Raw genomic sequence first — 26,843 nt, forward strand, 5'->3', positions numbered from 1 at the left:
GGGGAGCAATTCTTAGGTGGCAGCAATCTCTAACTTCACCACTAGAGGACCCCCAATCCAACACACTGCGTCTTTAACGACCAGTTATTTATAATGAGAATATCTCAGCAACAAAAGGGTCTAAGGTAGAAATTCAAATGGTCAAAATATGTTGTTAGGCTGCAGCTAATGCTTCTGTCACTGACGACATTATTTCTTATTAATAATGGGAGAAAACTTCTCACTCGTTTTTGTTTTAAGACTCCAAAGTCAGCACAAGTTGATCAAAAAGTGAAGTTGCAGAATGTGAGAAAATTCAAGACCATGAACAATAAGCTTAACAAAATATAGGTTTACCATCTTTACAGATATTAAATTCACACGAGAGATCTCAAATGTTTTTCAGTCCCGACTTTTCATTGGATCAAGTGTCTGATTAAACCCTGGTGTGAGGTTAAGTTCAGAAATCAGTTAATCTATTTAGAAAGTACTCAGTGATTATAAAGAGACCTTTCACTGTCCCGTGACGTCACAGTCTGGACAAATAATCAACTGGAAAACCAAACCGTCCGCCTCAGGAACATTTTCCCATATCTCATAAATAATCCATCCTCTGATCCAAATTCCACTCAAGTCATGATTTTTATGACACACTTTCACTGTGGAGTAGTAACACAAAGAGACAATTTGTAGACTAAAATCACTAGAGGCACGATTTTCAAATTTTACCAGACACTTTTAAGATACAGCAGTACTTTTGTTTTATTCACCCACTGAACTTTGTGACCTGGTTGGTTGAGATTCAGCTGAATTAAAGGCAAAGTAAGGCAAATGTATTTCTATAGCACATTTCAGCAACAAGGCATCAAAGGCGTCATGACAAATAGAACAAGAAACATCAAAAATGATGCTCCAGAGATCAAATAATTCCAGCAAAAAAAGAAGCTCAGAGCAAGACAATAGTAAAAAATAAGTTATAGTGCAATGTAATATAGTTAAATGTATGTTAGTTAACTTAATTTAACAAAAGGCAGCTGTGAACAGGTGAGGCAGCTCCTCAGAGAGAAGGGTTATACACAACCAAGGATGTAAAATTTGATATTTTGATTAAAAAAATAATACTTTAGTTGCTTTGCTGTTTGACGATAATTTAATTTAAAACACTAAAGTACATGTCTTCGTTGATCTGTAAATATCATTTAATTTACTTTATTTAGTTGATGTACTTTGGGTCTTTTAAACCTTGCTGCTCACTGGAGAGAGAAGTGTTTTTATCTTCTGTATCACTATGGCTGTGTGGCGCCCCCTGGTGGCCACAGGGTGTAACACCAGCTGTAAGTCATCACGCAGTTTGGCTGCTGCTGAGGGTCATTCAACCTCAAAAGACCTTCTAAAAAAAAAGAAGCAAATCCTAAGCATGCGCATCACATCTGAAGTATATTTTATTATTAAGGTTAAAATATTGCTCACTTGGACCTTTTAACTCAAATCTGCACTTTTTAAGCGTCCCATGGGGTCGTATAATTTAAATTTAATAATCAGTCCATGTCCAGATGTTTGAGATTTACAGGCTTAAATAAAAAAAAAATCAGGAGGACAGACCCTCCCGAAAGAAAAATAAACATATTTAACGTTACAGCAGCCCATGGGACACATATATACACTTCAGAGTCAGGCTCTTTATTTATTTATAACATCATGAGGATGATAAATATTGTAAAGTGTTACAGTTAAGGGAATATTAAATCCATAAACTGATGTACAATATGTAGTCAGAGGCACAGCTGTAGACCATCACGTGTGGGAATCATAAGAACACAATGTAACTTTAAAGTATGTGACACACAGATCAAAATGTTGACCTTTAGTTTTCATAAATCACACCAGTAATGATGAAGTGTGTTCCTGTAATTGAACATGTAATGTAATAAAAATGTTAGTTATTTATTTTCCACTTTATATATTTGGTATTCAAATTTGATCTTTTAGTTTATTTAAGATCAGACATCTTAAGACACAGGGGAGTCTGTATTTAACTTTTAGACACTTTAGAATTCAGCTTCCTCTGTTGAAGCTCTAGTTGTCGAATAGTTCAGCTACAAAATATTAACAACACAGCTCTGTCTTAAGATCTTCAAAGATATTTTCACCTACATCCTCACAACAGCAAGGATACATTACATTATTACATTCACTGACTGAAAAGACAAATAGACTTTTGGTTGTGTTAACTGCATATTTGACATTTTTATGGTTTTAGTAAATGTTAAGGCTCCTTCTTTTTTAATTAAATATCAATCTGAGCCCATTATATAATAATAATCTAAAATATCGGTCCAGTTTCTACCTAAGATATACTTTATTAATCCTGTGAGGGGAAATGTTACATGCTACACACACATGCACAATAAGTCTCCTATGGGCAGGCACTAAAAGAGAGATGTCAGAGTGAGGTGTTTGGTGCCTTTTTCATTGGCAGCTCAGCAGTACTCAGGACTTGAACCGGCATCTCTCCAGTTCCCAACAGATACTGCTGCCTACTTAATGATACTAATAATAAAACAGGCATGTTGGTGAGGAAACAAGACATGATTCGTCTCTTACATTCTTTATTTCTCACCCTCTTCCCTCTTCCCAACAGTGTACACAAAAATAAAAATTCTCTCTTACAATAAAAACACAAACACCAGTGCAGGATGCCAGCGGTCGCCGATATAAAGTCTGTAGCTACATTCAGAGATCTTTTCCTACAAACACAAACTAAAGTACAGCTGTTCTAAAATCCTCATGATACGTGATAGAGAGCGGTTTCCTCTCCTGTCAGTCAAACCTCCAGCTTGTATATGTTTTATTTTTTAAACCAGTACAGAGACACGAGAAAACTCATGAATGAACAGGCAGCTGTTGTGTTCCTCAAAGTCAACAAATGAGTTTGAAGTGAAGGATGAAGTGGTTAGGCACCTTAAAGGAAGGCTTTTCTGATTTATTAAGTGATAGTTAAAAAAATGGTTTTCATGGTTTTATAAAAAGTTTCCTATATGTGGATTTTCACAATAAAATCAAAGAAACAACTATTTAGTGCTTTGGTTTAGTTATAATAAAAATGATAAAATCTACAGAGAGTGGTGTAAATTAGTGTGTGTGTGTGTGTGTGTGCATTGCATGCTTGAGACACAACACATCAACATTAGGCAGCAACAGTGGACACCGACGAGGGCCTGCCCTAAGAAAAAAAAAAAAATACAAATCAGCAGAGAGGGAGGAGAAAAATATTTACATCAACTGTTTACAACTTCATTTATAAATACATTTTAAGGTATAAATTAGAAAAATAAAACAACAAAAAGCCTACTGTAGTTCAATCAGCTACTGCTACTCTTATTATTATTAACCCTCTTGATATTTGGTGAAAGATGAACAAAACAAAAAGATCAAAAAAAGGCACAGCATTGAATAATTAGTTTTTTTTTTTTTTTTTTTTTATCCCTGCACATTTTCTAAGAGTCACAACACTAAATATCCCCCATCGCAACAGACATTAAAATATAAATTAAGATTTTTAAGCCGATAAATGTAATTCCCACACTCTATACAGTGTCTATACTATCAGCATCATCAGGCGCCGTTCTCTTAAATAAATTAAGGCTTTAAGGGGGTTTACAACGAGTCGTAAAAGAGAGCATGAGCATTTTATTCCACTCTGAAACTCTGCAGCACATCTCCTAAAGTACCGGTAATACTCCAACATTTTGAGTGAACACACCTATTTGCTTTCCTGGACAGAATCAGGAGAGCAAATCAAAACCAATCAGTTAGAAACGGCTCGTCTTTCTTTATCCAAAGGAAGCTAACTTCACCACCAACACCTCTGAAGCTCATCGATTAATGTGTTTGTATCCTTGTTTGTCTGGTCCACATTTTCTTGAATCACAAAACCCAAATACAAAAATGTTAATATGTTTGAACTGTTATCGTCAGAGGTGGAAAAAAAATATCATTTTATGTAAAACTTGAAATTCTTATTTTCAGAGATTTTAAATCGATTCATAACTTCTTTTTTTCCCTGCTAAGTGCTAAGGCTAGCTCTTTAACTCGGTAGAATGCCAAATGGAGCAGCAAGAAATTCAGCCAGTCTCTCAGATGACTGGAGTAGATCCTGAAGTATTTACTAATTAAAAAAATAGACTTTGAATCCAGAACAGTTTGGAATCGAAAATAGATTCTGAATTGTGTCCCCAAGAATCATGAGAAAGATTCCCAGCCCTCGTTGTTGTCACCTGATTTCATACTATGAACACTCTCTGCTCAGGTGATGACTGTCAGTGAGTTTGGATGATTCAATTTAATATGGTGAGATTTCTAACTGTGTATGAAGAGGATGCTCATGTTTTCCTTCTCTAACAGAGAGAAACAAGAACATTCAAAGCCTCTTACATGTATCCAAGAGGCCCTAAAGTCTGATGTAAGACCAGAGTCGGACTAAATCTACTTAAACTGACAAATCTGAGTTCATTACAAGAGTTATACTAGACTAGGCTCACAGGCTGTAGATTCATAGTCTCTGTGCAAATATGAGAGTCTCTGTTGTCTTCTCATTTTTGCCAAGAATACTAAAAATGTGTGTTTTCATAAAATGCCAAATAACTCTGTTCACTCTTGTTGTGTACTCATGATTCAAAATGTGAAGTCTGTTAATGTAACGATGTACTGCAGAGCTTTTCAGACTGTTCCTAAAAAAACATACTGTCCTATGTTTGAGGATTTAATTGCTGTACAGTTGAAACCCCCTTCTCTCACACACACACACACACACACGCGCACACACACGCACACACGCGCACGCACGCGCACGAACCCCCTCAAACAACCCGCTATGTACAAGCAGCTCAGTGGGCCTCCGACGCTACACGTAGACCAGGTCTCGGCTCTGATTCGCCGAGCTGCCGGCTGCTTCCTGCACCGCGCCCTCAGAGTCCGCCTCGTCCTCGTTAAAGTCCTCGTCCTCGATGGGTTTGGGACAGCTGTACGGGTGCCCGTTGTCGTCAAAGAAGCGGCGGAAGGTGAACTCGTAGAAGGCGTGTTCGGGGTGTTTTCCATTGCGGAACCAGCCGTTGAGGGTGTCGTTGAGGCTGTCCTCGTTGTCACTGTCGCTGCTCCACAGTTTGTCCGGGTCTACAGGGTCGAAATTGGAGGTGTCTGTGGAGTGAGCGATGGTGGGGATGTACGGCGCCACCTGCTGCCTCAAATCGCTGGAGAAGTCGATGCTCCTGAAGAAAGGATGCGCTTTGATTTCATCGGCGCCGTTCTTGCCGAGGCGGTCTTCGGGGCCGCGGCACAACTTGACTATGAGATCCGACGCCTCGGGGGTGAGCTTGGCCGGCGGGGGAATGTGCAGCATGCTTTTCCAGTTTATCACCTAGTTCAACCACACAGAGAGAGAGAGAGAGAGAGAGAGAGAGAGAGAGAGAGAGAGAGAGAGAGAGAGAGAGAGAGAGAGAGAGAGAGAGAGAGAGGAAATTAAGACACAAAGAAGTCTAAGGATGCAAAACATTTCAGTGCAGGTGCTTCACATACCTTCAGCTGTGTCTCCAGGGGTGTGGTCGCTAAGAAGGGAGGCTGTCCGACAACCATTTCATACAAGATCACACCGACGCTCCACCAATCACAGAGCTGGGTGTATCCTGCAGGAGATTAACAACAACAACAACAACACTCAGGATGATTTAAAAGTTTGCTTTGTGATCAGTAAAGTGTAGATGAAACAACTTGCTGTTTTATGATGTTTATCATGAAATGAAAGTTTATTTCTTATGCTTTTGGAAGATCTTTTATATACGGTATATGAAGACAACATAAACCTTTTAGTTTTTGGTTACTGTACCTGTTCGGAGCAGCACTTCTGGTGCGATATAGTTAGGCGTTCCCACCAGTGAATGTGCTAAACAGCGCTGGTGCTGCCGGGCTTTCCTCCTCTCCAGCGGCTTTAGACGGTCTGTACAGCGGCAGTTTGTGGGATCTTCCCATTCCTTACTGAAGTCCATGCTGTCCTGCCTCACATGGTCACCTGAGGAAGAACACAAAGTACAAAGTTCCTAGGTTGTAAGACATGTTTTACTTCAGAACTTCTTGATACCACTTGTTTTAAAGCGATACAAACTCTGCTTTTAATGTTCGAAAGCTTTAAAAACAAAAAAACACAGATCTTCTATTTTTTTTTATATATACATAAAATTTGCAGTGAGAGCAGTGGTGGTCTTCTCAAATTCACAGGTAGTTTCAACTGGATTACACTGATAACACTGTCTTAATTGCACAGATGTGTTCATAACATTTCAGTACTGAAGGGGGGGGGGGTCATGTAAGTTAGATGTGATACTCACCACTCTGGTAATACTTGGAGTCGTGCGTCCAGCGGAATCCTGTGCACAGACCGAAGTCGGTCAGCTTTATGTGTCCGTCTCGGTCTATGAGGATGTTATCCGGCTTGATGTCTCTGTGGATGAAGCCCATCTTGTGGACGCTCTCCACGGCGCAGGTGAGCTCTGCGATGTAGAACTGAGCCAGCTCCTCTTTGAAGATACCGAGCCGGATGAGAAGGCTCATCATGTCCCCTCCAGGTATGTACTCCATGACAAAGTACAGGTTGTCCTTGTTTTGGAAGGAGTAGTAGAGACGTACCACCCACTCGTTGTCTGCCTCAGCCAGGATGTCCCTCTCTGCCTTCACGTGGGCCACTTGATTCCTGAGCAGCACGTCTTTCTTTCGCAGTGTTTTCATGGCATACAGAGCTCCTGTGTCCTCTTTTCTGGCCAGGCAAACCTCACCGAAGGCTCCGATGCCCAGGGTCTTGATTCGTTTGAACATGGATTTGTCCATCTTGGCCCGCTTTAGCCGGATGTAGTTGGACTCTTTCTGGCAGAGCATCATACGCATCTGCTCCTGAGCTTCTGAAGACAAACCCACCTGAACAAAGGATTAAGTCAACAGGGATTTATTGGCTATTTACAATTTAAAACTGTACATAAAAGGTGGCATGTAGCCCCTTGTTAGACATATACTGAGATCAAGGTCAGAGGATTAGCACTGGGAGGGGAGATGTACAAGGCCCTCATGTGAGGAGAGTCCTTGATCAAGAAAATAAACCCAAATCATTTCCAGAGAGTGTGAGAACAAACATTTATAATTATCTGTAAATGTAAACAAATTGTGATTTTCTCACATGCTAATTATTATTTTGGTAAAAACAAAGATGCAAAATCGGTGAGATGAAGGTCATGGAGTGGCGTGCGTTTTTCTTCACTAACTTCATGGCAACATGCTGAATGTATCGTATTTAAATACCAACACTAGGCTGCAAACACAAGCTCACAGGACATGTTTAGACTATTTTGTATAACAGCACAGCAGAGACACCTTTACCTTTTCAGATCAGCTATTAGTGACAGCAAGGAGGGAAGGAAGGAAGAAAAAGAAGAGCTAAGAAACAAGAGAACAGCATGAAAAAGACAATCTCTAAGACAGATGCTACGATACAGACGAGACAGCAGGAAAAAAAAAGTTAAGAAAGTTTGAAAGGAATCCTTTAAAAAGTAAAATGTGAACTACATTAAGTTCAAAGAGGAAACATAATAGTTACTATATCCTCACCCTTTGCATCTCACTTTCCAGCTGCTTTCTCCTGCGAATCCTCTGCTGATGGTTCTTTAGGATGTTCTCCACATGTTGCTCCATAAAGAACTTGAAGGCCTGTGGGGAGTAGAGTGCGATTCTTCCTGATTCCCCTCTCCGTTCTTCGTCTTTCTTGTTACGGCGGACAGGCACAGGGGATGTCGTAATTTGCTTATTCTCCTTCTCTGTCGCTGAGAGGCTTTCAGGGCTTTCTGACGTCTTGTCTCTGGAGCTTTCACCGCCTCCGCTCTCTTCCTCAGCTGGCTCCTCTCTGCCTGTGTTGAGCTTGTTGGCCCCTGGATCGTAGGCAGGGGGGCTTGATGTGGCCTGCTGCTGGAGGAGATGCTTAGGATACGGAGGAGGTGGGCCCTGATAGCTGGGGACCTCTGCTACAACAGGGATCTGAGGCACAGGGGCTGGAGGTTCTTGGTAGGCAGGTGCAGCTGGAGGCTGTTGAGCCTGCTGCAGCCATGGGGGGTGTGTGGGAGCGACAGCGGTGTGTAACTCAGGTTTCTGAACTCGCATGCTTTTAACTGGCTGTAGGATGGGCGCCTGAGTGATGGTGACTGTGGTGGCTGAGGGTTGGGAGCTGGCTGGGTGGGTCTGTCTGCCATTCAGTTGGTGGTTATTGAAGGAATTTGAGCGTACTGGGATGTTGTGCTGCCATGACGGGGAGAGATCCTGGTTGCTACTGTTGCCAGGGGAAGACTGGGAATGACTGGGGGCCATAGGAGCCTGGGACCAGGACTGAGGTGGACCTATGTTGTACATGTCAAGGTTGTGACTGTTTCGGTTTGGAACCAACATGGACTGAGGGATGTTTCCCCCATTGACATAGGAGGGGGAGGAAGAAGGTCCTCCTGCCTGCATCTGCTGGTCAGTGGGACTGTGCCGGCTGCTCTGGTTGACTGGGTAAGGTGGAGGAGGCTGTCTGCTGCCCCCCGATAAATACTCCTGCTGAGGGGCGCCGTTCTGAGACCAGCTGGAGGGAAATGTGAACTTATTCCCCCCAGAACTTTGCATTATGATGGGCTGGTGGCCAACAGGTACTGGGCTGATCCTATCAGGCCACGCACCCTGCGGTACAGGAGATATGCGGGGCACGTGGTAATCCATGTTGCCAGAGTAACGCTTGGTTGATGGGTTGCTGTCCCAAGATGGTGGAGGAGGCATTGCTCCTCGGTTTGGTGGGGGCGTGACACTGCGCGCCTGTGGCGGGGGAGGAGGATTAACCCTCTGGTTGTTAGCAGGATGACCCTGTGGAAATGCAGGAGGTGGTCCGGGGCTGTCTGAGCGGTACATCATCCCATCCACCATGTGAGCACCATGTCGAGGGGCCAAAGACTCCTTAGACCCTTTCCAGCTAGGCCTCCTCAGGACAGCCTGCTGGATATGAGGAGCTCCTGTGGACACATTAAGTGATGAACATATAGTTATACTTCTAGCAAAGAACCCCATAGTATAGTAAATAAATAAAAACTTAAGATGTTAAATATAGGTTGTAACAAGAACACTGTGTTTAGCTTTTTTTCATTTCTGTTAAACGTTTACTAGAAAGTTGTAAAAAAAAAAAACAACACTTATGTGGAAACTGCCTCAGTGTCTTTCCTTAAAATGTACTTATACTGTCATTATGAATTAGAACCAAGTACCTCATTTCAAGTCAACATCTCACTTTACATGATGTAGTGACTCATTCTCTTTTATGAGCATGCATTTTAGTTTCTTTCAGCAAATGTCCCAAATACAGAATACAATATCAAGGCTTAATGAACACGCCTAGACGGATATAAAAGAAAAAATGCAGCATCGATTCCCAGAGGAGAGTCACGTACCTGGGCCTTTCAGACCTGTAGTGTTGGGCCCAGCCATCTGTTCCCTCGATTCCTGGTAGGTTACTTTACCCATGTAGTCTATAACTGCCCCCATACCGCGACTGTTACTCTGTTAAAAAGGTTTAAAAAATAATAATAAAATTGTTAACATTCAGGGTTTTTGTTCTGATGTGATTCTTTAAACAAGTGTTGTATAGGATCAATTATTGATCCAAACGGTTTATAAATCCTTCAGTCTACAAAGTCAAATACATTTAAAATCATTTCATTCATTAATTAATCTGTACATTACTTTCTTGAAAACTCAACCAGATATAACAGATTAAAACAAGTCAAACAAACACATTTAAAACTACAATTTTAACATCTGGCATGGAGGCACCAGCATCATTGTTTCCAGAGACTGCAGTCAGGACCGCACTGCACTTGTTGCTCTACTTCACCAAGATAATCTCACACTAACATGCACATGAGACTTGATTAAGATGATAAAACACACAGAAAATGTGGGGCGCTGGTGGCGCAGTGGTTAGTGTATGGAGGCTGTCGTCTTAAGCAGGCGGCCCGGGTTCACCTCCCACCTGGGGCTTCTTTCCCGCATGTCATTCCCCACTCTCTCTCCCTGATTTCCGACTCTATCATCTGTCCTATCTCTCCATTAAAGGCACAAAAAGCCCAAAAATAAATAAATAAAAAAAACACAAAGAAAATGTAAAAAGGCCACGTGGATGCTTAAAAAATAACACAAGTAATCATTAGAAAATCTGTTGAAAAACAGTTTCCTGTTGATCGTTTTAACTGCCCTGCAGACTGTGTATTGTATACCAGAATTTCAGGCACTGAATCAAAACAAGTGGCCACTGCCAATTGGGAAACTACCTGAGTACTGTCATCCATACAACCTGGTCTTTCCACTTTGCATACTTTTCATTTTTCAAATTATTCTCCCGTACACAAAGTGCTCCTAGTGATTATTCTCTCTTACAGAGTTATGTTTAGAATGAAATTCTTCCACAATCCTTCACAACAACCTGTCTCAAGTGAGATAAACACGAAAAACAATTGCTTACAAAACAGCGACAAAAACGTCTCCTCCTTACTTTAACTCTCATCCAGGTCTACACTCCCTCCCGCTACGCTCTGCCAATAAAAGGCGTCTGATCCAACCTTCACATCAGGGTCCTAAGTCTCTGACTAGACTCTTCTCCTCTGTCGCCCCCCCGGTGGTGGAATCCCTCTGCACCTTTAAGAAAAAGCTAAAGACCCAGCTCTTTATGAACACCTACTAACTTAATGATGATGGTCTCCATATTATTGATGATGATGATGGTGATGACGATGGTTTTTGTTTGATAACGACGACTTATAAGATGGTTTCTATACTGATTAGAGCTCTCAAGAACTGCCCTCAATGTTGTGCTTTGCCTCTGGTCACTTCCTGTCAGCACCTGTGTGTCCAATCAGACTCAAAGCTGATCGTTTGCTCTTACTGACGTTGTTCCCTTTTTTCTAGCTCCTTGCTTGTGTTGTTCTTACTCTCTGATGTACGTCGCTTTGGATAAAAGCGTCTGCTAAGTGGATTGTAGAATCTCACCTCCTCAAATCCAGCAGAGGGTTCCATCATGTGTTTGACGGGGCCTGAAGGCGGCTCATTTATAAAAGGCAACAGGGATTTGCGGATCTCCTGTAAAGCCTTGTGGTGGGGGTTTTTGGGGTTGTTGCAGCGCCCCTGTTGCCTCGAGTCCTCGGGTGGCATCTTTACAGGTCCGCTTATTTCCACTTTCGGAGGGTCAGAAGGTTTTGACAAGTTGCGAAGGCTGTTCCTTATTTCCTGCAGCATTTGCTGGCTGTTGCCGCTGTAGTTGCTGGTGGGAAACGTTTTGGGTCTCATCTGCCTGTATCCTTCGGGTTTCTCCCCTCTCTTCATGTAAGAGCATGTATGAAGACAGTGAAGGGGATGAAGAGGGTGGCACTCAGTCCAGGGCAGCAGCAGAGGGTGGCAGACACTGTCTCGACTTCACATCTGCATGCTGTTGACATAAAAGCACAAAACACATGGTGAGAAATAAGACAACAAACAGAGTAAATGAGATGTTTGAGGAGAAATCACCAGAGATAATGTGATTATTCTGAGTCAGACTATTAATTATAGGGGTTGATACAAACTTAGAGGTTAAAGGAAGTTGGATTTTAGAGTTTTAACATTTTACTTTGAGGTTAAATCCCCTTAAAGTTTAGAAAAACACCATTACAGAAAGATATTCCTTCATAAAACAAGCACACTTGAACGCGTCGTTAGCAGCTGCAGCTAACACAGCGCTACTTTAACGCGTTAACTACGGTGTAGTTTACATCTCAAGTAGTTTGAGCAACAGCAACAGGCAGCGACACATGAGCAGCACGCTGTTGTCTTTCATCGAGAACAGAATAAAAACAGCGGAGCAGCTTCTGCGCGGCCCTGCGAGTTAAAAGGAATCCATTTGCTGCTAACGCTACTTCAACAACAGGTAGCTAGCTGTTAGCTTCAGTTGATAACTTACCAGCCGCCGCGTTTCTCGACACTTTCCCGCTAATTTATACAAGAAACGATGTTTTCTGGAACCTCTGCCGGCGACAAGGACGCGGGTTTAACTTGTTAAAAATGTCCTCGTTGTGCCGAAGTGGTTTTGTTCCTCCTAGTCGCGTTGAATTCCTGGGACGTCTGAATGACAAGTACAACAGCAACAAGTTAGTCGAAGAAAACCGGAAACAGTATGGGAAACTCACTTCCGGTAACTACAACAATAAAACGGAACAGAAGAAACTCCATAAAGATAGTTTCAGCGTCATCATCAACCTTTATTTAAGTTCTAAATGAGAGATCATTGAGGGTGACCTTTATTTACAATGATGCAGAGAAAACATGCAGAAATTATAAACAACGAGGAATGAGATAAAGCTACTACAGAAAACAAAATCAATAAAAGAGCAATAAGAACAATAAAATATATACACTGAAATAATTTAAAAGCTTGAAATTACTACAGTGAGAAGTCAGTAATTAAAATAAAATGTAAAAGCTTGAAATTACTACAGTGATAAGTCAGTAATTAAAATCAAATAAAATGTAAAAGCTTGGAATTACTACAGTGATAAGTCAGTAATTAAAATAAAATAAAATGTAAAAGCTTGGAATTACTACAGTGATAAGTCAGTAATTAAAATACAATTTAAAAGCTTGGAATTACTACAGTGATAAGTCAGTAATTAAAATAAAATAAAATAAAATTTAAAAGCTTGAAATTACTACAGTGATAAGTCAGTAATTAAAATAAAATAAAATAAAATTTAAAAGCTTGAAATTACTACAGTGATAAGTCAGTAATTAAAATAAAATAAAACAGTTACAGTCAGGTATTGAGCAGTTAAAAATAATATTTCTAAAGTGTCCATAAGAGATAAAAGTGCTCAAGTTCAGGTCCTGTTGTAAAATGTTCCAGGAGTTTGCAGCACTAACACTAAAAGCAGTTTTCTCCAGGTCTGGCATGAGGAACCTGGAGAACCAGCCTCTCACTCGAGCGGGTTAAAGATGGACCAGGGTTCAGATTTAACAATGAAACAAATGTTCAATAACAAATACGGATAAAAAAAATTATACACTTTCAGAAAAATACATGTAAAATATATATATCGTTTTAAAAGATGCACTATGGAGTTTTGGTCGAGAAATGTGAAAGTTAGAGAAATGTACATATTCTGTGGTATCAAGATTTACTTCATTGATTTCTTTATTTGATATCAATTTCTGTTTTTATCAATCAATCAATCACATTTATTTATAAAGCACATGAAACAAGAGCAATACAGATTAAAAAACAAAAATAAAAATAACAAGGAAAAACTCACACACATGTTTGCCTACACACATGCACACAGAATACGAACAATATAATTGGACAATAATATTATCAGACATTTGAAAGAAGTATAAGCAACCTAACTAGGGCTCAAAGGCCAACGTGTAAAAGTGTGTTTTGAGGTGGGACTTAAAAGATTCCATAGAGGGGGCAGACCTCACAGAGGGAGGAAGGCTGTGACACACTGTTAACCATGCAACACACACATAGGCTGAAATATGCACACATACACAAACAGGATCCTATGGACATGCACTAATGGAGAGATGTCAGAGTGACGGAGCTGCCCCCAGCGGGCGCTCCTGAGCTGGTGGTGGGGGAGGGGGTTTGGTGCCTTGCTCAAGGGCAGTGCTCAGGAAGTGATCTGGCACCTCTCCAGCTACCAGACCAACTTCCATACTTGGTCCGCACCGGGACTTTAACAGGCGACCCTCCGGTTCCCAACCCAAGTCCCTACAGACTGAGCTACTGCCGCCCGTATATGTTCATAACTCTGCACACAAACTGTCCTCAGAGGAACATTTGGTCCCTGTAACACTGTTTGAAGATGAAATGCTACAAGAGAAGTTATGGTGGTGGGCCTGCAACAATGAAATCGTTTCTCTCCTGGTTGCTTTTTAGCTCCAAACAGTTTCCTAGTGACCCATTTTTTACCTTTGATTAAAGCTTTTCTATTTAGCTCAGAAAATAAATCATAGAATTGCATCACCTCTCCAACTTTCGAATTTCACTACCAAACCTACATAGTGCACCTTTAACCAGTCCTGTAAACCACAAATGTATTTATACAACTCCTGATAAGCTACTTGTAAAAAAGTTCATCTTTTTTTTTGTTAAAAAAATGAGGCAGCATGGAAGGCTGTTTAATTTTAAGATTTTAAAGACATTGCCAAGATGATAACAACACTTAAATACAGATATACGTGTTATAAACACTTATTTACACATTGTAAATAAATTATAAATGTAAAAGAGAACAGATGAAATTCATATTCCTCTGTAATCATCCTAGTCTGGGCATTGGATTTAAGTTAAATATAATTTATGAAACTAACATAAGAACTTTTATTTTCAAAGAAATTTCTGAAGTGCTATGGGGGGGGGGGTTCATTAAGGGGGACTTTAAGCAAATCACCCGGATGAAGTTAGATATTTTTTTGTACCTTTCTCCAACCTCCTTCACTTCACCTCTGGACTGTCTATTAACCTAAATATGAATACCTCAATACTTACAGGTTTAAACCTTAAAATATACAGTCTATGCTATTGACCTGCAAATTATGAAAACTACTGGACTGAACTGGTGGTGTAAATGTTCCATTCTTTAAATGTGTACATTTTTATTATGAAGTGAGAGCTGATTAGAGTTTGGCAGGTTAATAACGGTAAAAAAAACAACCCAAAAAAACATTGGAGCAACGGTTTTTAAAAATGTATTTATTTAAAAAATGTTGAAATGAAGTTCATGCAAAAGTACTACTGTGTTGAAATACTTTGTTTGAAAGACTTAAATCTTAAAACTCCTGTGATGAACTTTCTGTTTGTGCCCCCTATGGACAAAGCGGTACCTTTTATCCTTCTGCTTAAGTAATATTTTTTTTAACAAATCTCATCCTTCTCTTTTAACAATCAAATGTGTAACTCACTGTGAATCTCTGCTGTAGAAAATGTAATAAAAGGTTGTGTCTATAGCGTGCTCTGCTGCATGTATACCATTCTTTAAAAATAAATCTTTATCCGGATGGTCCTTTTTGCTTTAGTAGCTCATTAAGAGGCAAAATTATTAATTTAAATCTATTTAATAACAAGTTAAGTACTCCTCACAGGAGCTTTAACTCAAGACAATCCATCACTGCAACAGAACAAGACGGGTGTGTATGCCACATACGACGACAGGCAAATACACAAGTTGAGCCAAAACTTCAAAAAGCAAAATTTTATTTTCGGCTTCCTGTCTGATCAAAGATGACAATGAATCCTCTGATGTGTCGGAAAATGACACTAAACATCTATGTGCACTTCTTGTCCGCTGCACAAACAGGTCTTTTAAACTGGGACCTGTCTGTTGACAAAAATAGCCTCTCCATCAGTCCCACAGACAAGACATTGTCCAAGTACATCCAAACTGTTGACAGACAGCGTCTGGCTGGGCAGCATGTGAGTCGTTTCCAAGCGACCTTTACTGGAGTCTCCGCTGAGCCAGGCACTGATCAGGGACTGGTTTCCTCCTGCCGGGGCCATCGCACTGCGGGATATCATGCTGTTGTTCCTGCCACCTGGAAATCAAAGATTAAACCATTTCAATTAACACTTTTAGAGGAGTATTGTTATTGCTGTAAAATATTCATGTTGCTGTGTTTGCATGTTGTTGTCTGTATAATGTTAACTAACTCGAGCTGTTTTCACATAAGCACACGTTCAATTCTATAGATTTTCAGGCAGGCTGCCCCTGACTTTATATTAAATTTGGAAATAGTGTTGTTGGTAAAAATCTGCAAAGGGATACCTAATTTACATGACATCCATTTTTAAATTAAAATTGCTGTTTGTTTTTTTTAGAAATTCTTAAATTCTACAGCAGCTTTCTGCAGCAATGTATCAACAGTTTCCCCTTTGGAAAATAGTTCTAGCCTCCTCCCTGTGGCTAAATAGAACAATCGCAGACAGAACTTGCCTTGTAAGAATGAGGGCATGTCTGACTGTGACGATGCCTCCCAATGCAGCAGAGAACCGTCCTCTGAGCATGTGAACAGGTGATCTGGGTTGGTCGGGTGGAAGTGGACTTCCCACACTGCAGAGAATTAAAGAAAAGCACAGGAAAGAGTTTAAAAAAAAGAAAGAAAACACAAAGAAATTAAACTCATAATCTTCTGTAAGAACAAAATGTATTTCTTAAATTAAATATTCTGCCTGTGATATGGTCTTACTTTCAGCAGAGTGGGCCTCCATGAGTGAGAAGGGTGTGTTGCCTTGTCTCACATCCCAGACACAGAGCATGCCGTCCTGCCCTCCTGTGGCCACGATGTGCTGCTGGTTCGGGTGTCTGTCCACACAGTGAAGAGGGACTCTATCCCCTGACCTGAACAGGAAACAATTTATTGCATCTATTATAAAAAAAATAAAAACTGCATGATGCATGAGTCCCTGTACAAAGACTACAACAATATAGAATGGTCAATATTTATAATACAGTCATCCTTTAGTGTCTGCTAGCTCGCCATCGACCCTAAAACTGTTCTTAAATGTCAGATGTCATGTTCCACCTAAAAGTAGGAAAGATGAAATAAACCTTGAGGTATAAAAGGTCTCACTTCAGTGAACCATGTAGCCCTATTATATCGTATTTCACTAATATAAGTGGGATAATACATTTGAATGACTCACTGCTCATTTCAGGTTTTTATTTTGTGTGTGTGTGTTTTCCTTTGTTAGGTTCTTTATATAACTTTCTTTGTTATTTTCATTATTTAACCAAAGCTATTTTTATTCCAGTCAGCTGTGGACAGGTGTATCCTGGGGGTGTAACAGATTGGAAAGACGAGTAGTAGACCCCGCAGGAATGGGGAAAATGGAGGAGGGTTTTGTATTTTAGAAACAAAATATAGATGGATGGATGAATAGATGATTTATAACTTATTATTGTGAAAAAAAGAAACTATCAGAACATAAAAATAAACCTGATGAGATCTTACAGCGAGAGAATCTGGGACGGCGAGTTGCTCTGTTGTCTCAAGTCCCACAGCTTCAGTTGGCCGATAGAGTTCACCGTCAGAATCTCCGTCGTCCTCAGGTAAGTCACCGCGTGTATCGTGCTGCTGTCCGCATTCTCTGCAAATAATCAAAAAAACAAACAACTAAACAAACAACGTACGAGTCACATTACTCTGTCCCCACCTGACCTGAAGACGCTTTTGTCTGCAGTCGAACCTTAAACTCACCTATGACTCGGACAACTCCCTCGTGGTCGCTTCTGAAGACGATGATCCTGCCGTCTTCACCGACTGAAACGATCTCCGGAGTGCTGCACACGATGCCAGTGCATGGAGCGTTATCACAGGGATAATGATGAGCTCTTTCCCAGCGCTGAGAAACTGACATTGTCTGCAGCCAAGAGAAGAAAAAAAGCATGGAATATTTAATGAACCATTTATTTTTTTTACATTTTTATTGAACCTTTATTTAACCAGGTTGGTCCCATTGAGATTCAAAACCTCTTTTTCAAGGGAGACCTGGCCGAGACAGGCAGCAGCAAAAACACAAAGTTACAGACGGAGACACAAAGAGCACAACATTTTGGATTAAAGTAGAGCCATCTATGAGTCATATCTGGGACTCAGTTGTTCAAGCAGCCGAGCTAAAACATCGACATCCTATAGAATCTGCTTCCATGTCTTTCATTTAAGATTTAAAAACACTTAAAGACACCAGCTCCTTGAGCTTTAAGTCACTCTGCAACAGATTCCAGACTGAGGGTGCAGAATACCCAAAAGCCCTTGTCCCAATTTCTGTCCGAGCGTTTGGGACAGAGAGCATAAAGAGGCCTTGAGAACGCAGAGAATACTGCCCGGTACTTCTCTGCATGATAAAAACACACAGATAGAGAGGAAGCAGACCAAGAATTGCCATAAATTTACTTTTGAAAAGTGAAGCAGAGAGTAAAAAAAAAATATATGGTATAACATGGAAAACTTGTCCCAAAGCAGGCTGTGAATGGTTATCATCTTTCCCTAAATGACAGTTTCATTATTGGGTTTCAGTCCAATCTGGTGAATCCTTTATTTAAATGAAAAAAGATCACAGTGAAGGTGTGTACCTGACTGTTTTGGTGGTGGCGGAAGATGGTGACCGCTCCAGTTGATGAAGCTGTGACAATTCTGTCCTGGTCCAAAAACTACAATAACACAAACAAAACAAAAACAAAGTACAAGGTCAGAGGTGAGATTAGACCAACATCTGGAGATAACCTGAGTTCAGATCAGGGATAGAATAACAGACAAGTATATTCCTTAAAGAAATGTCAGAATGGGCTTTTTCAGATTGAAAGCTGAGGACACACTGTAATAAAACATGCTGGTGCATAATCTTCTTAAGAGTCTTACTTGCAGGTCCAGAACATCTCCATCGTGCTTGTGTTCACATAAAAGCTGTGGGTCTCCTTCAAATCCATCATCCGTGCCAGAACTCCCAATGGACCAAAGAGAAATCTTATTGTCCTGTAAGAGACACACACAGGGGGTTATTAGAGTCCACTTGTTGTACACTATAATGTGTGTGTCTTCACTCATTACACATTTCCATCAGTCTCTTTAATTTAAAAGGGGGCTCTGACACAGGTTTTTATGCCTTAATGATTAAAAAAAAAAAGACTTCAGTTTATTGTAAATGTGACATTTGTTCATGCACTGACTGAATCTCCACACAAACACCTTGTGAGTTACAAAAAGTCGATTCGTGGGAGTAAATCTGCCCAATAAGCAAACATCCTAACACATGCACAATAGTTTCTTTGGAGTTGTTCACCGGATGCATCATAAATATCATCATTATTATTATTATCTTTCACACACAACTCTGCCGACCTCGTTATCCCACGAGCCAGTCGCAAACACATCCGCGTGCTGCAGAGAGGAATAAGACACCGGACGCCATCGAGTCTTACTGATCTTCTGCGACACGTATTTAGCGTTTACATTGTCCATTGCGACACAGAGAGAGAGAGTCAAACCGAGTCTAAATCACCTGAAACAATTGAGGATATTAGCTTAGCAACTCATGAGAGAAAACCCTCGAAGTGTACGCGCCTACTGCTTTGTACGTAACTACGGTGGCCGCAGTGGAGTCACACTACCAACTCAGCCGACTTTTCCTCCCTTATGTTACTGCGGCAAATCTGATAAGCCACTTACGAAGCAATGTGGCTTCTTTCCAAATGCAAATGCAATTAACGTCAGCTGATGCTTTTACTTTAAAAAAAAAAAAAAAGAGTGTGTTATGCGTTTTTTTGTTTTTTTTGTGAGGGCCGAGCTGCTGCAGTGAAAACGCGTTTTCGGATGCCCGGTGACGTAGCCGCCGCTCCGCCGTCCGCTCTGGAGGTTTTCAGCTTCCTCGGCAGAACAGTTGGCGCAGGCGCAGCACTGACAGCTGCCGTCTACTTACTCCGCAAAGTCTGCTTAATAATGGCGTGGAAATCCGGAGGAGCCAGCCACGCAGAGCTTGTCAACAACCTCCGCAGTGAGTACGGGGACTGTGTAATGCAAAAAAAATAAATAATAATAATTAAAAAAAAAAAAAAAAGGCCGACAGCACCGGGACAGGTCGCTCCCGGTTTAACGGGGGTTTAAGTTTTGCACCGGTGGCTGAGGGTTTTGCACAGGCACTGTTAGTTAGCTGGTTGCTAAGCTATGAGCTATGTTTGTTGTTGACCTAGGGTTACCTCTCCACCCCCTTTTTTCCCCCACAAATGCACGTTTACGCCGATGCAGCAGATGTAGGCTTCATCCGCTGCAAAAAAAATAAATAAAAATAAACACAAACGACTTTAATTGCACCACAGTTGTGTTGAGACTCAGATGATATTTGCTGCTTAGCCTATGTGCGTCATTTAGCATCGTTGCTAGGAGCCCTGCCCACATTCATTAATGGTAGTATCTCGAAACCGTTTTGTCGTCGCTGTTGCATGAACGACACTGACAGCTGTGAGTGTGAGGCTGGTTTCTACTGTGCGTTTGTTAAAGATGATGTGATTGATATGTGCAGTGTGTTGTGTACACTGGGGGTAAATCAAAGAAAGGGCAATGACTCAGTGTACCTACACGGCTGTTATCAGGTGCACAGTCCACAGTGATCAATGCCTCATGGTTTATCCTGCAATCAGATGGTAGTGCATTTTCAAGGTTAACATGCAAACGTAGGCCATGAGTCGACATGCAGTGTTTCAAGACTTGCATAATATCAAATGTTATGATACCTGCAGACTAGAGTGCAATTTAAAGTATCTACCAGGGTTATTTTTATTCTGTGCAGTGTCAAAGTGATAGTTGAGCTGCAAGCTTTTGTCAGAAGCTGTGTGTGTCCAGACATGCACAAGTTGTATTACTCAAAAGCACAAATTGCACATTAATCTCCCCTCTGGGCTGGGATGTGGATGTTAACTTACATTTATTATCGAAGTAATAAATTACATTTGTTATCGAATTGTGTATAGTGAAGTTATATTCCTGTTCCAGTGTTTGCAAAGCTCTGAAGTGCAGGAGGATAAAACGCTGAAAATCTACAAAAAAAGAAACCAGTTTTTCATCAAAAGGCTGTTTGATCTCATTCAGAAAATGAAATGAAATGAAAATGCATTATTTATTAACACCAGTAAACAGATGTTTGGTCACTATAAACGTCAAATGTTCTATTTCTTTTTGAAATGGTCATTCATTTGATTTTCTTTGATAATGTCCCATTTAGTCACACAAACAGCTTTAAATGTAACCTCTCAGTCTGCTTAAGCTGGATTTAAGGAGGTCACACTCAGGATGCATGCTAATTCATGGCTTTTTTGGATAGTTTGTGTCCTCATGATGTGTTCCCAGGACTGTCCAGCACTGAATAGCTCAACCAATTGCATTTTTTTTAAAACCTGAGTTTTTGAAATTCAATAATCATGTATGGGTTGTAGAAAAAGTAAATGTCTGGGTGAAGTCTGTAGACCAAACTAGTTTGTTTGCTTATCCTGGAGTGTGCAGAGACAATTTTTGGAAAAATTTTGGATTGGAAAAAAGAGCTCTTAAAACCAGCCTGTATTTCCATTTGAGAAATCAGTAGTAGGTGTCCATCTGGCATCCTGCATGGGTTATTTGTAATGTATCCTAAAGCAGCACATAGCTCTGAGGGTGAGCGCAGTCGGTAAGGAGAGCAGCGCCGGCTGTCGTTGGCTGTTCCTGCCTTTTGGCACGAGCTGCTACAGGAACCTGTTGTCAGGGATTATTTTGAAGACACTAGCACCTAATATGTGGACAGCCTTTTCAGTGTCATCCTCTACATGCCTCTAAACATTGTCAGTTTGCCCTCCAGACATGTGTCTATGTCAGTAAAACACACATAGCACCTCTTATCTGTGTTCTCCTCATTTCATCATGTGTGGCTGATTTTCATACTGAAGACTTGAAGCTTTCATCCTGCAGTTGTTTTTAACATTGTCAGTCTTCTTGTCACAATTATTTCCACAAGCTCCCTGCAAAACCAATATTATTGTTGGATTTATAAAGTCATTTAACCCCAGATAATTAATATCCACTATAATTATATGCTGACATCTTCTAGAAACATATTCAAATGTTATTAGGAAGAGACTCTAGAATACTCGTTCTTGGTTAATCAGTGGATTGAATACCTAAGAATGATCTTTCTTTCTAATGCCTACGCTTTTGCATGTATTATAGGCAATAAGACACAAGAAATAAGAAAGGTTGAAGCAATACAAAGCTAATTTATTCAAATGAAATGTGCTGTATCACATGGACAAATATCACAAACAAATTACATTTGTGGCAATAAGAAAGTCAGGCTCATTGATTTGGAAAATTGCTCACAATGTTGTAAAACACTCATATTTCTAAAGGGATTGAGAACAGCTCAGGTTGCTTACTAACTGTCAAGCTGAATGTCAAGTCATGCAGCACAGCGTCTGTATTTTTGGCTGAGCAATGCGTAAAACCCTCAGTTAACTCTGTCCTTTTTTTTCCTCTTCTTTTATATATCCCTTTATGCATTTGCTGAAGCATTACGTAACACAGAGCGGCTCAGTGTTTGTAGTTGGTCATGTTTTCATAATGTGCAGTGACACAGACTCTTTTACTTCCTCAGAAAATGGCATTATTAAGTCCGACAAGGTCTACGAAGTCATGCTGGCCACAGACCGAGCTCATTTCTCGAGGTGTAATCCCTACATGGACTCTCCTCAGTCAATAGGTAACGTCTGCTTGTGTTTTTACTCATGCATCACCGCACAGTCTGAAACACAGTCCGTTACCAGAGGGGGAGGAAATAACCAAATATGTGCTTCTTTCTTTTTTATCCAAAAGGATACCAAGCTACCATCAGCGCCCCACACATGGTAGGACTTTCTCACACTCTCAGACTTTTCTGCCCCTTGGAAATCACGTTTGTAAAGCTGGTCCTTACTCAGTCGTGTAACAGATATCAAAGAGACGCAGTCACAAGACACAAGACACACACCTTTGATATTATCTCATAAAATGCATCATGACTCTAATCAAGGCTGTATAATTGATATGATGTAATTTCTGATTACTTTGTAAATCCAAATCAGATCTCATCCAGTGTTGTATGGGATTACAACTGCAGCTAACCAAACCGTGTTGATATTTTGCATGTTAGCTCCCTTAAATCTTAATGGTTTCAAGAAACTGAAAATCCCCCTGTCATGCTTACAGACACAGAAAGAGACACACAGTGAAGATGGTTAGCTAGTAAGTAGGGGAGTATCAAACCACTGATGGGGATCAAAACTGGTTCAGTACAAACCATACAGTGCAATTTCTTTTATTAAAATCATTATGTTGTTTTTAATAAAGAAGAGTTCAGTTGTAAAGCTTTTCAATCACATTTTCTTTGTTTTTGTAAATTTGATGAGTGTGACTGATTGTATTGGATGGATATTATCTCATAAAATGCATCATGAATCTAAGCAAGGCTGTATCTTATTATACTTTATGATATCAGCAAACTTTGATCCATGCCAAATAATTGTTTTGATATCATTTCTGATTGAAACCAGGGATTTACCTTCTACGTCGCAGTCAGTGTTAAACGCGGTATTCATGCACGCAGATGAGTTATAATGCAGTTTCCCTGTCGATGTCCACTCCACGCAGCACGCCTACGCCCTGGAGCTTCTACACGACCAGCTGTACGATGGAGCCAAAGCTCTGGACGTCGGCTCGGGCAGTGGAATCCTGTCCGTTTGCTTCGCACGAATGGTGAGCCACTCATGACGGGTAAACACATCCGATTTCTCTCCGGTGGCATTCTGATCCATTAGATTGATTTGATTTGTTCCTCAAACCAATCGGCGCAAAATGACGCTGATCAGGTTTGCGATGTTGTGATATTTGTGTCCGAACTGAGCGTTGATCCTCCTCCTTCTCCTCCCTCTGTGTCTTACAGGTTGGACCTAAAGGGAAAGTTATAGGCATTGATCACATCAAAGAGCTGGTAGATGATTCTGTAACCAACGTGAAGAAAGATGACCCCAGCTTGATAACATCAGGCAGAGTCAAGCTAATAGGTAAGACGTCATTCATCATCTTGTAAATACAATACTTTTGTAATATATTGAATAGGAGACATTTTCAGTTGACCCCTTACTTTGAAAACATGACAGTGTGAAGCTCAGTCTTTTGGGTTTATATTTAGCAGAGAACCAAACATACCCAGTGGACTGGGTAATGCGCCGCTAAATAATTGAGTAGCAAGTCCCTACTTTCACCCTCTCTGCAGGAGGTTACTAAAGTTTATACCACATGGTGATTAATAAAAAGACAGTCAACAAACGTTCTGTCTTTGTTTAGTTATATCTTATCTAAAAAGTGGCAAGTACACCGTTTAGACAGATTGTTAGAGTGGGTGGGAAAGCGAAGTGGTTTCTATCAGGTCCAGTATTTCTCTCTCGTGATCTCTCATGTCAGCCAACAGAAAATACATTCCAGCCGACTACTTCAGGAACTAATCGTGTAAAAAAATTCCAAGCTTTTGCCAGATACTGTTGAACAAGTTATGCTTTATATGACGTCTGTTCGGTTTAGGTTCATCTGTAATTACACGAGGCAGTAACTACTTAAGATGTAAACAATATAACACAAAAGCCGTTTTCACATATGGACTCCTGAAAATATATCTAGATCTGCTAATTTCATAATGTTTGTGAATACAGGGCCCAGGAGTTTTGTGTGAAAGCCCTATAAATGACTTTAAAGAAGAACACTGACAAGAAATGTGTGTGTGTGTGTGTGTGTGTGTGTGTGTGTTACAGTGGGAGATGGGCGAATGGGCATCCCTGAGGAAGCACCATATGATGCCATCCACGTTGGCGCAGCAGCACCCACTGTCCCACAAGCTGTGAGTCTTAAAACACTTTCCGAGCTGATGATTGAGGTCACATTGAGCCCATTCACTTACAAAGAGGAGTGAATACCAATGCTTAAAAAAAAAAAAAGTAACAATTTAATACAAGTTAATGTTTCCAACTTGATTAAAATAGCAGTGCTGGAATGTCTTTTTAGAACCGTCCTGCTGAATGCTCATTCTTTGTGTCACCATGACTCACTACATTTTGTACCCTCTCGCTCCCCCAGTTGCTGGACCAGTTGAAGCCCGGCGGCCGGCTCATTCTGCCCGTCGGCCCGGCAGGGGGAAACCAAATGCTCGAGCAGTACGACAAGATGGAGGACGGCAGCACCAAAATGAAGCCCTTGATGGGGGTGATTTATGTGCCTTTAACAGACAGAGACAAGCAGTGGTCCAGGTGGAAGTGACTTCCTTCTCCCCCTTCCTCCCCCTCTCTCCTTCTCACAGTGGCAAAGGTGAAATGGTTTTTGGCTTGGAGCAGGCAATGGATCACAAGAGGCTGCATTTTGCTGCTTGTTGACTTTAGTTGCTTCTTCCATACCATACCAAAAAGCTGCACGTTTCCTTTACCTTTTTTTTTTTTTTTAACTCCATAATTCTAATTTGGTTCAATTAAACCTGCCCGACTAATGAAATTTGTGTTCATTGTTGAACCTAAAAAAACAAAAAGAGGCGGAGATAGAGCATGACTTCTTTGTCAGTTTGGATTCTCATATTATATTAAAACCCTGCAGAAGCTCTGCAAGGCAAGTGAGGAAAACACTAATCTGGTGATACATTTAATGGCTTCATTACAAGCAGAAAAATATAATTATTTTAGAAAATATGCTCAATATATTAGTTGCTAATGAATTTCATGCATTTATTTATTTCTGATCCCTGCATGCCAAGAGCTGCGATATTATATTGTTTGACAGCAGTGGACATCCCGAGTTTCCAGTTAGATGCATCATCAGAAACGTCACCTGAAGTCGAAACTTTAACTCGGAAATTTCAGCGGAACTTAGCCTGAGCTAAAATCCAACATGGCTGCTACGTGTGTAACAGTAAAGATAATCTGTACATTTGAGTGTGTATTTGCAATTTAGTCCTGTTTTGTGTAATTATTTTCATCACACTGATAGTATCGTGCTGTTTCTATCTGTGGACGTGTGACGTGTTACTTATGCGTGCAAACTATCAAGTAGTGTGTTGTTATCGTCAGGTATTAGCTAACAAAATAAAGGAACTCCTGGAGGGCGTCCATGCTGCTTGTCCGACTTGTAGTGACCTTGTTACTGGAATGCAGTCAGTTCCCAGTTCCGACATGCTATTTTCCTAGGTTAATGGAACGCACCATTAGTCCTCCACTGAGAAGTCTTAGGTAGTAGTGAATGAGTTTGATTTGCACAGCCGTTGTTTCCCACTTGCCTCTCAGAGCTTCTGTACAAACCTGCAGTATTCTGATTGGTCACCTAATCTGTGAGACGTAGAAAAAAAAAAACCAACACCTGTTTGCATTTGACTGTGAGAATGCATCTCTTTGCATACATTTTGCACGTTATTCTTTTAACTCTCTTTAACATTTTGTTTGCATGACAGAAAGATGGATTCTGTTCTGTTCTTTTTTTTTTATTCTCTCCTGACATTTCGCCTCTTGTTTCCTCACAGGGATGAACTCTGAAGAGGAAGACAGTGCATAATCCACCTTTAAGTTTGAACCTGGAAAAACTGGGATGGGGTCAGACAGCCCATGGCATTCAAACGAAACATGCTCTTTATGATTTGATTCTAACGACGGACTAGAGTATCACATTGATGACGGCCCGGAGGGGCTGGGGAGAAAGACTGCTTGAAGCTCAGCACAGAAATATTTTGTTTTTCTTTCCAGGCCTGCATCTTTTTGGTCTTGTTTTATTTTCAACTGCTGGATTGAAATTACCCACAAGCACTACGCGGGCTGATCTAACCCACAAACCATGTTTGATGTGCAGCACTCGCATCATTCTACACATAGAGTAAGAAGTGGATCATACTGAACATACTCCAAAGAGAGCACCGACACACATATGCACATAAACAGAGCTGTGCTTTTCACCTGGTGATGTGTTGCTTTCTGCAGCTGATTGGTTTTCCATTAACAATTTTGCGCAGGCTCTTCTGGTGACTGATGCCCAATGAGATCGTCACTGCTTTGCCAAAATAAACTCCAACAGAACAAAGCAAAATGAATGTCTGTTTTCTTGCAGTCAAAAAAAAGAAGCACATTTTACTTTGGGTGATGGACGATAGTTGGCTTTCACAGTTTCTGGAACTCATGAGAATAAAGAGATGCTTATGTTTTTGTCTG

General features: G+C 40.7%; 3 protein-coding genes across 5 annotated transcripts; 1 reads left to right on the plus strand and 2 right to left on the minus strand.

The window, feature by feature from the left end:
* Positions 1–2,571: 2,571 nt before the first annotated feature.
* On the minus strand, positions 2,572–12,219 carry lats1 (large tumor suppressor kinase 1). The gene is made up of 8 exons (XM_020639945.3): positions 12,023–12,219; positions 11,077–11,512; positions 9,483–9,591; positions 7,627–9,050; positions 6,360–6,942; positions 5,861–6,043; positions 5,554–5,660; positions 2,572–5,395 (listed from the first exon to the last, which is right to left on the minus strand). The coding sequence occupies exons 2-8, from the start codon at positions 11,407–11,409 to the stop codon at positions 4,883–4,885; spliced, it is 3,252 nt and encodes a 1,083-aa protein (XP_020495601.2). The 5' UTR covers positions 11,410–11,512; positions 12,023–12,219; the 3' UTR covers positions 2,572–4,882.
* A 2,576-nt stretch (positions 12,220–14,795) lies between these two features.
* nup43 (nucleoporin 43) lies at positions 14,796–19,407 on the minus strand. Its single transcript, XM_020639914.3, has 8 exons — positions 18,958–19,407; positions 18,478–18,591; positions 18,192–18,269; positions 17,317–17,479; positions 17,071–17,206; positions 16,306–16,457; positions 16,053–16,169; positions 14,796–15,654 (listed from the first exon to the last, which is right to left on the minus strand). The coding sequence occupies exons 1-8, from the start codon at positions 19,075–19,077 to the stop codon at positions 15,425–15,427; spliced, it is 1,110 nt and encodes a 369-aa protein (XP_020495570.2). The 5' UTR covers positions 19,078–19,407; the 3' UTR covers positions 14,796–15,424.
* Positions 19,408–19,431: 24 nt separating this feature from the next.
* Positions 19,432–26,837, plus strand: pcmt (protein-L-isoaspartate (D-aspartate) O-methyltransferase). Of its 3 annotated transcripts, none has more exons than XM_065963984.1 (8): positions 19,432–19,609; positions 22,232–22,336; positions 22,450–22,481; positions 23,263–23,367; positions 23,555–23,675; positions 24,420–24,505; positions 24,742–24,867; positions 26,165–26,837. In XM_065963984.1, exons 1-8 carry the CDS (start codon positions 19,555–19,557, stop codon positions 26,168–26,170), a joined length of 636 nt encoding a protein of 211 aa, XP_065820056.1. In that variant the 5' UTR covers positions 19,432–19,554; the 3' UTR covers positions 26,171–26,837. The 3 variants fall into 3 exon arrangements, with proteins under 3 accessions (XP_065820056.1, XP_020495572.1, XP_020495571.1); XM_020639916.3 differs by having other exon boundaries at positions 19,444–19,609; positions 24,742–24,969; XM_020639915.3 differs by having other exon boundaries at positions 19,451–19,609; positions 24,742–24,911.
* The last annotated feature ends 6 nt before the right edge of the window (positions 26,838–26,843 follow it).

This window comes from Labrus bergylta, chromosome 15, assembly GCF_963930695.1.
Source record: "Labrus bergylta chromosome 15, fLabBer1.1, whole genome shotgun sequence".
NCBI classification, from domain to species: Eukaryota; Metazoa; Chordata; class Actinopteri; order Labriformes; family Labridae; genus Labrus; species Labrus bergylta.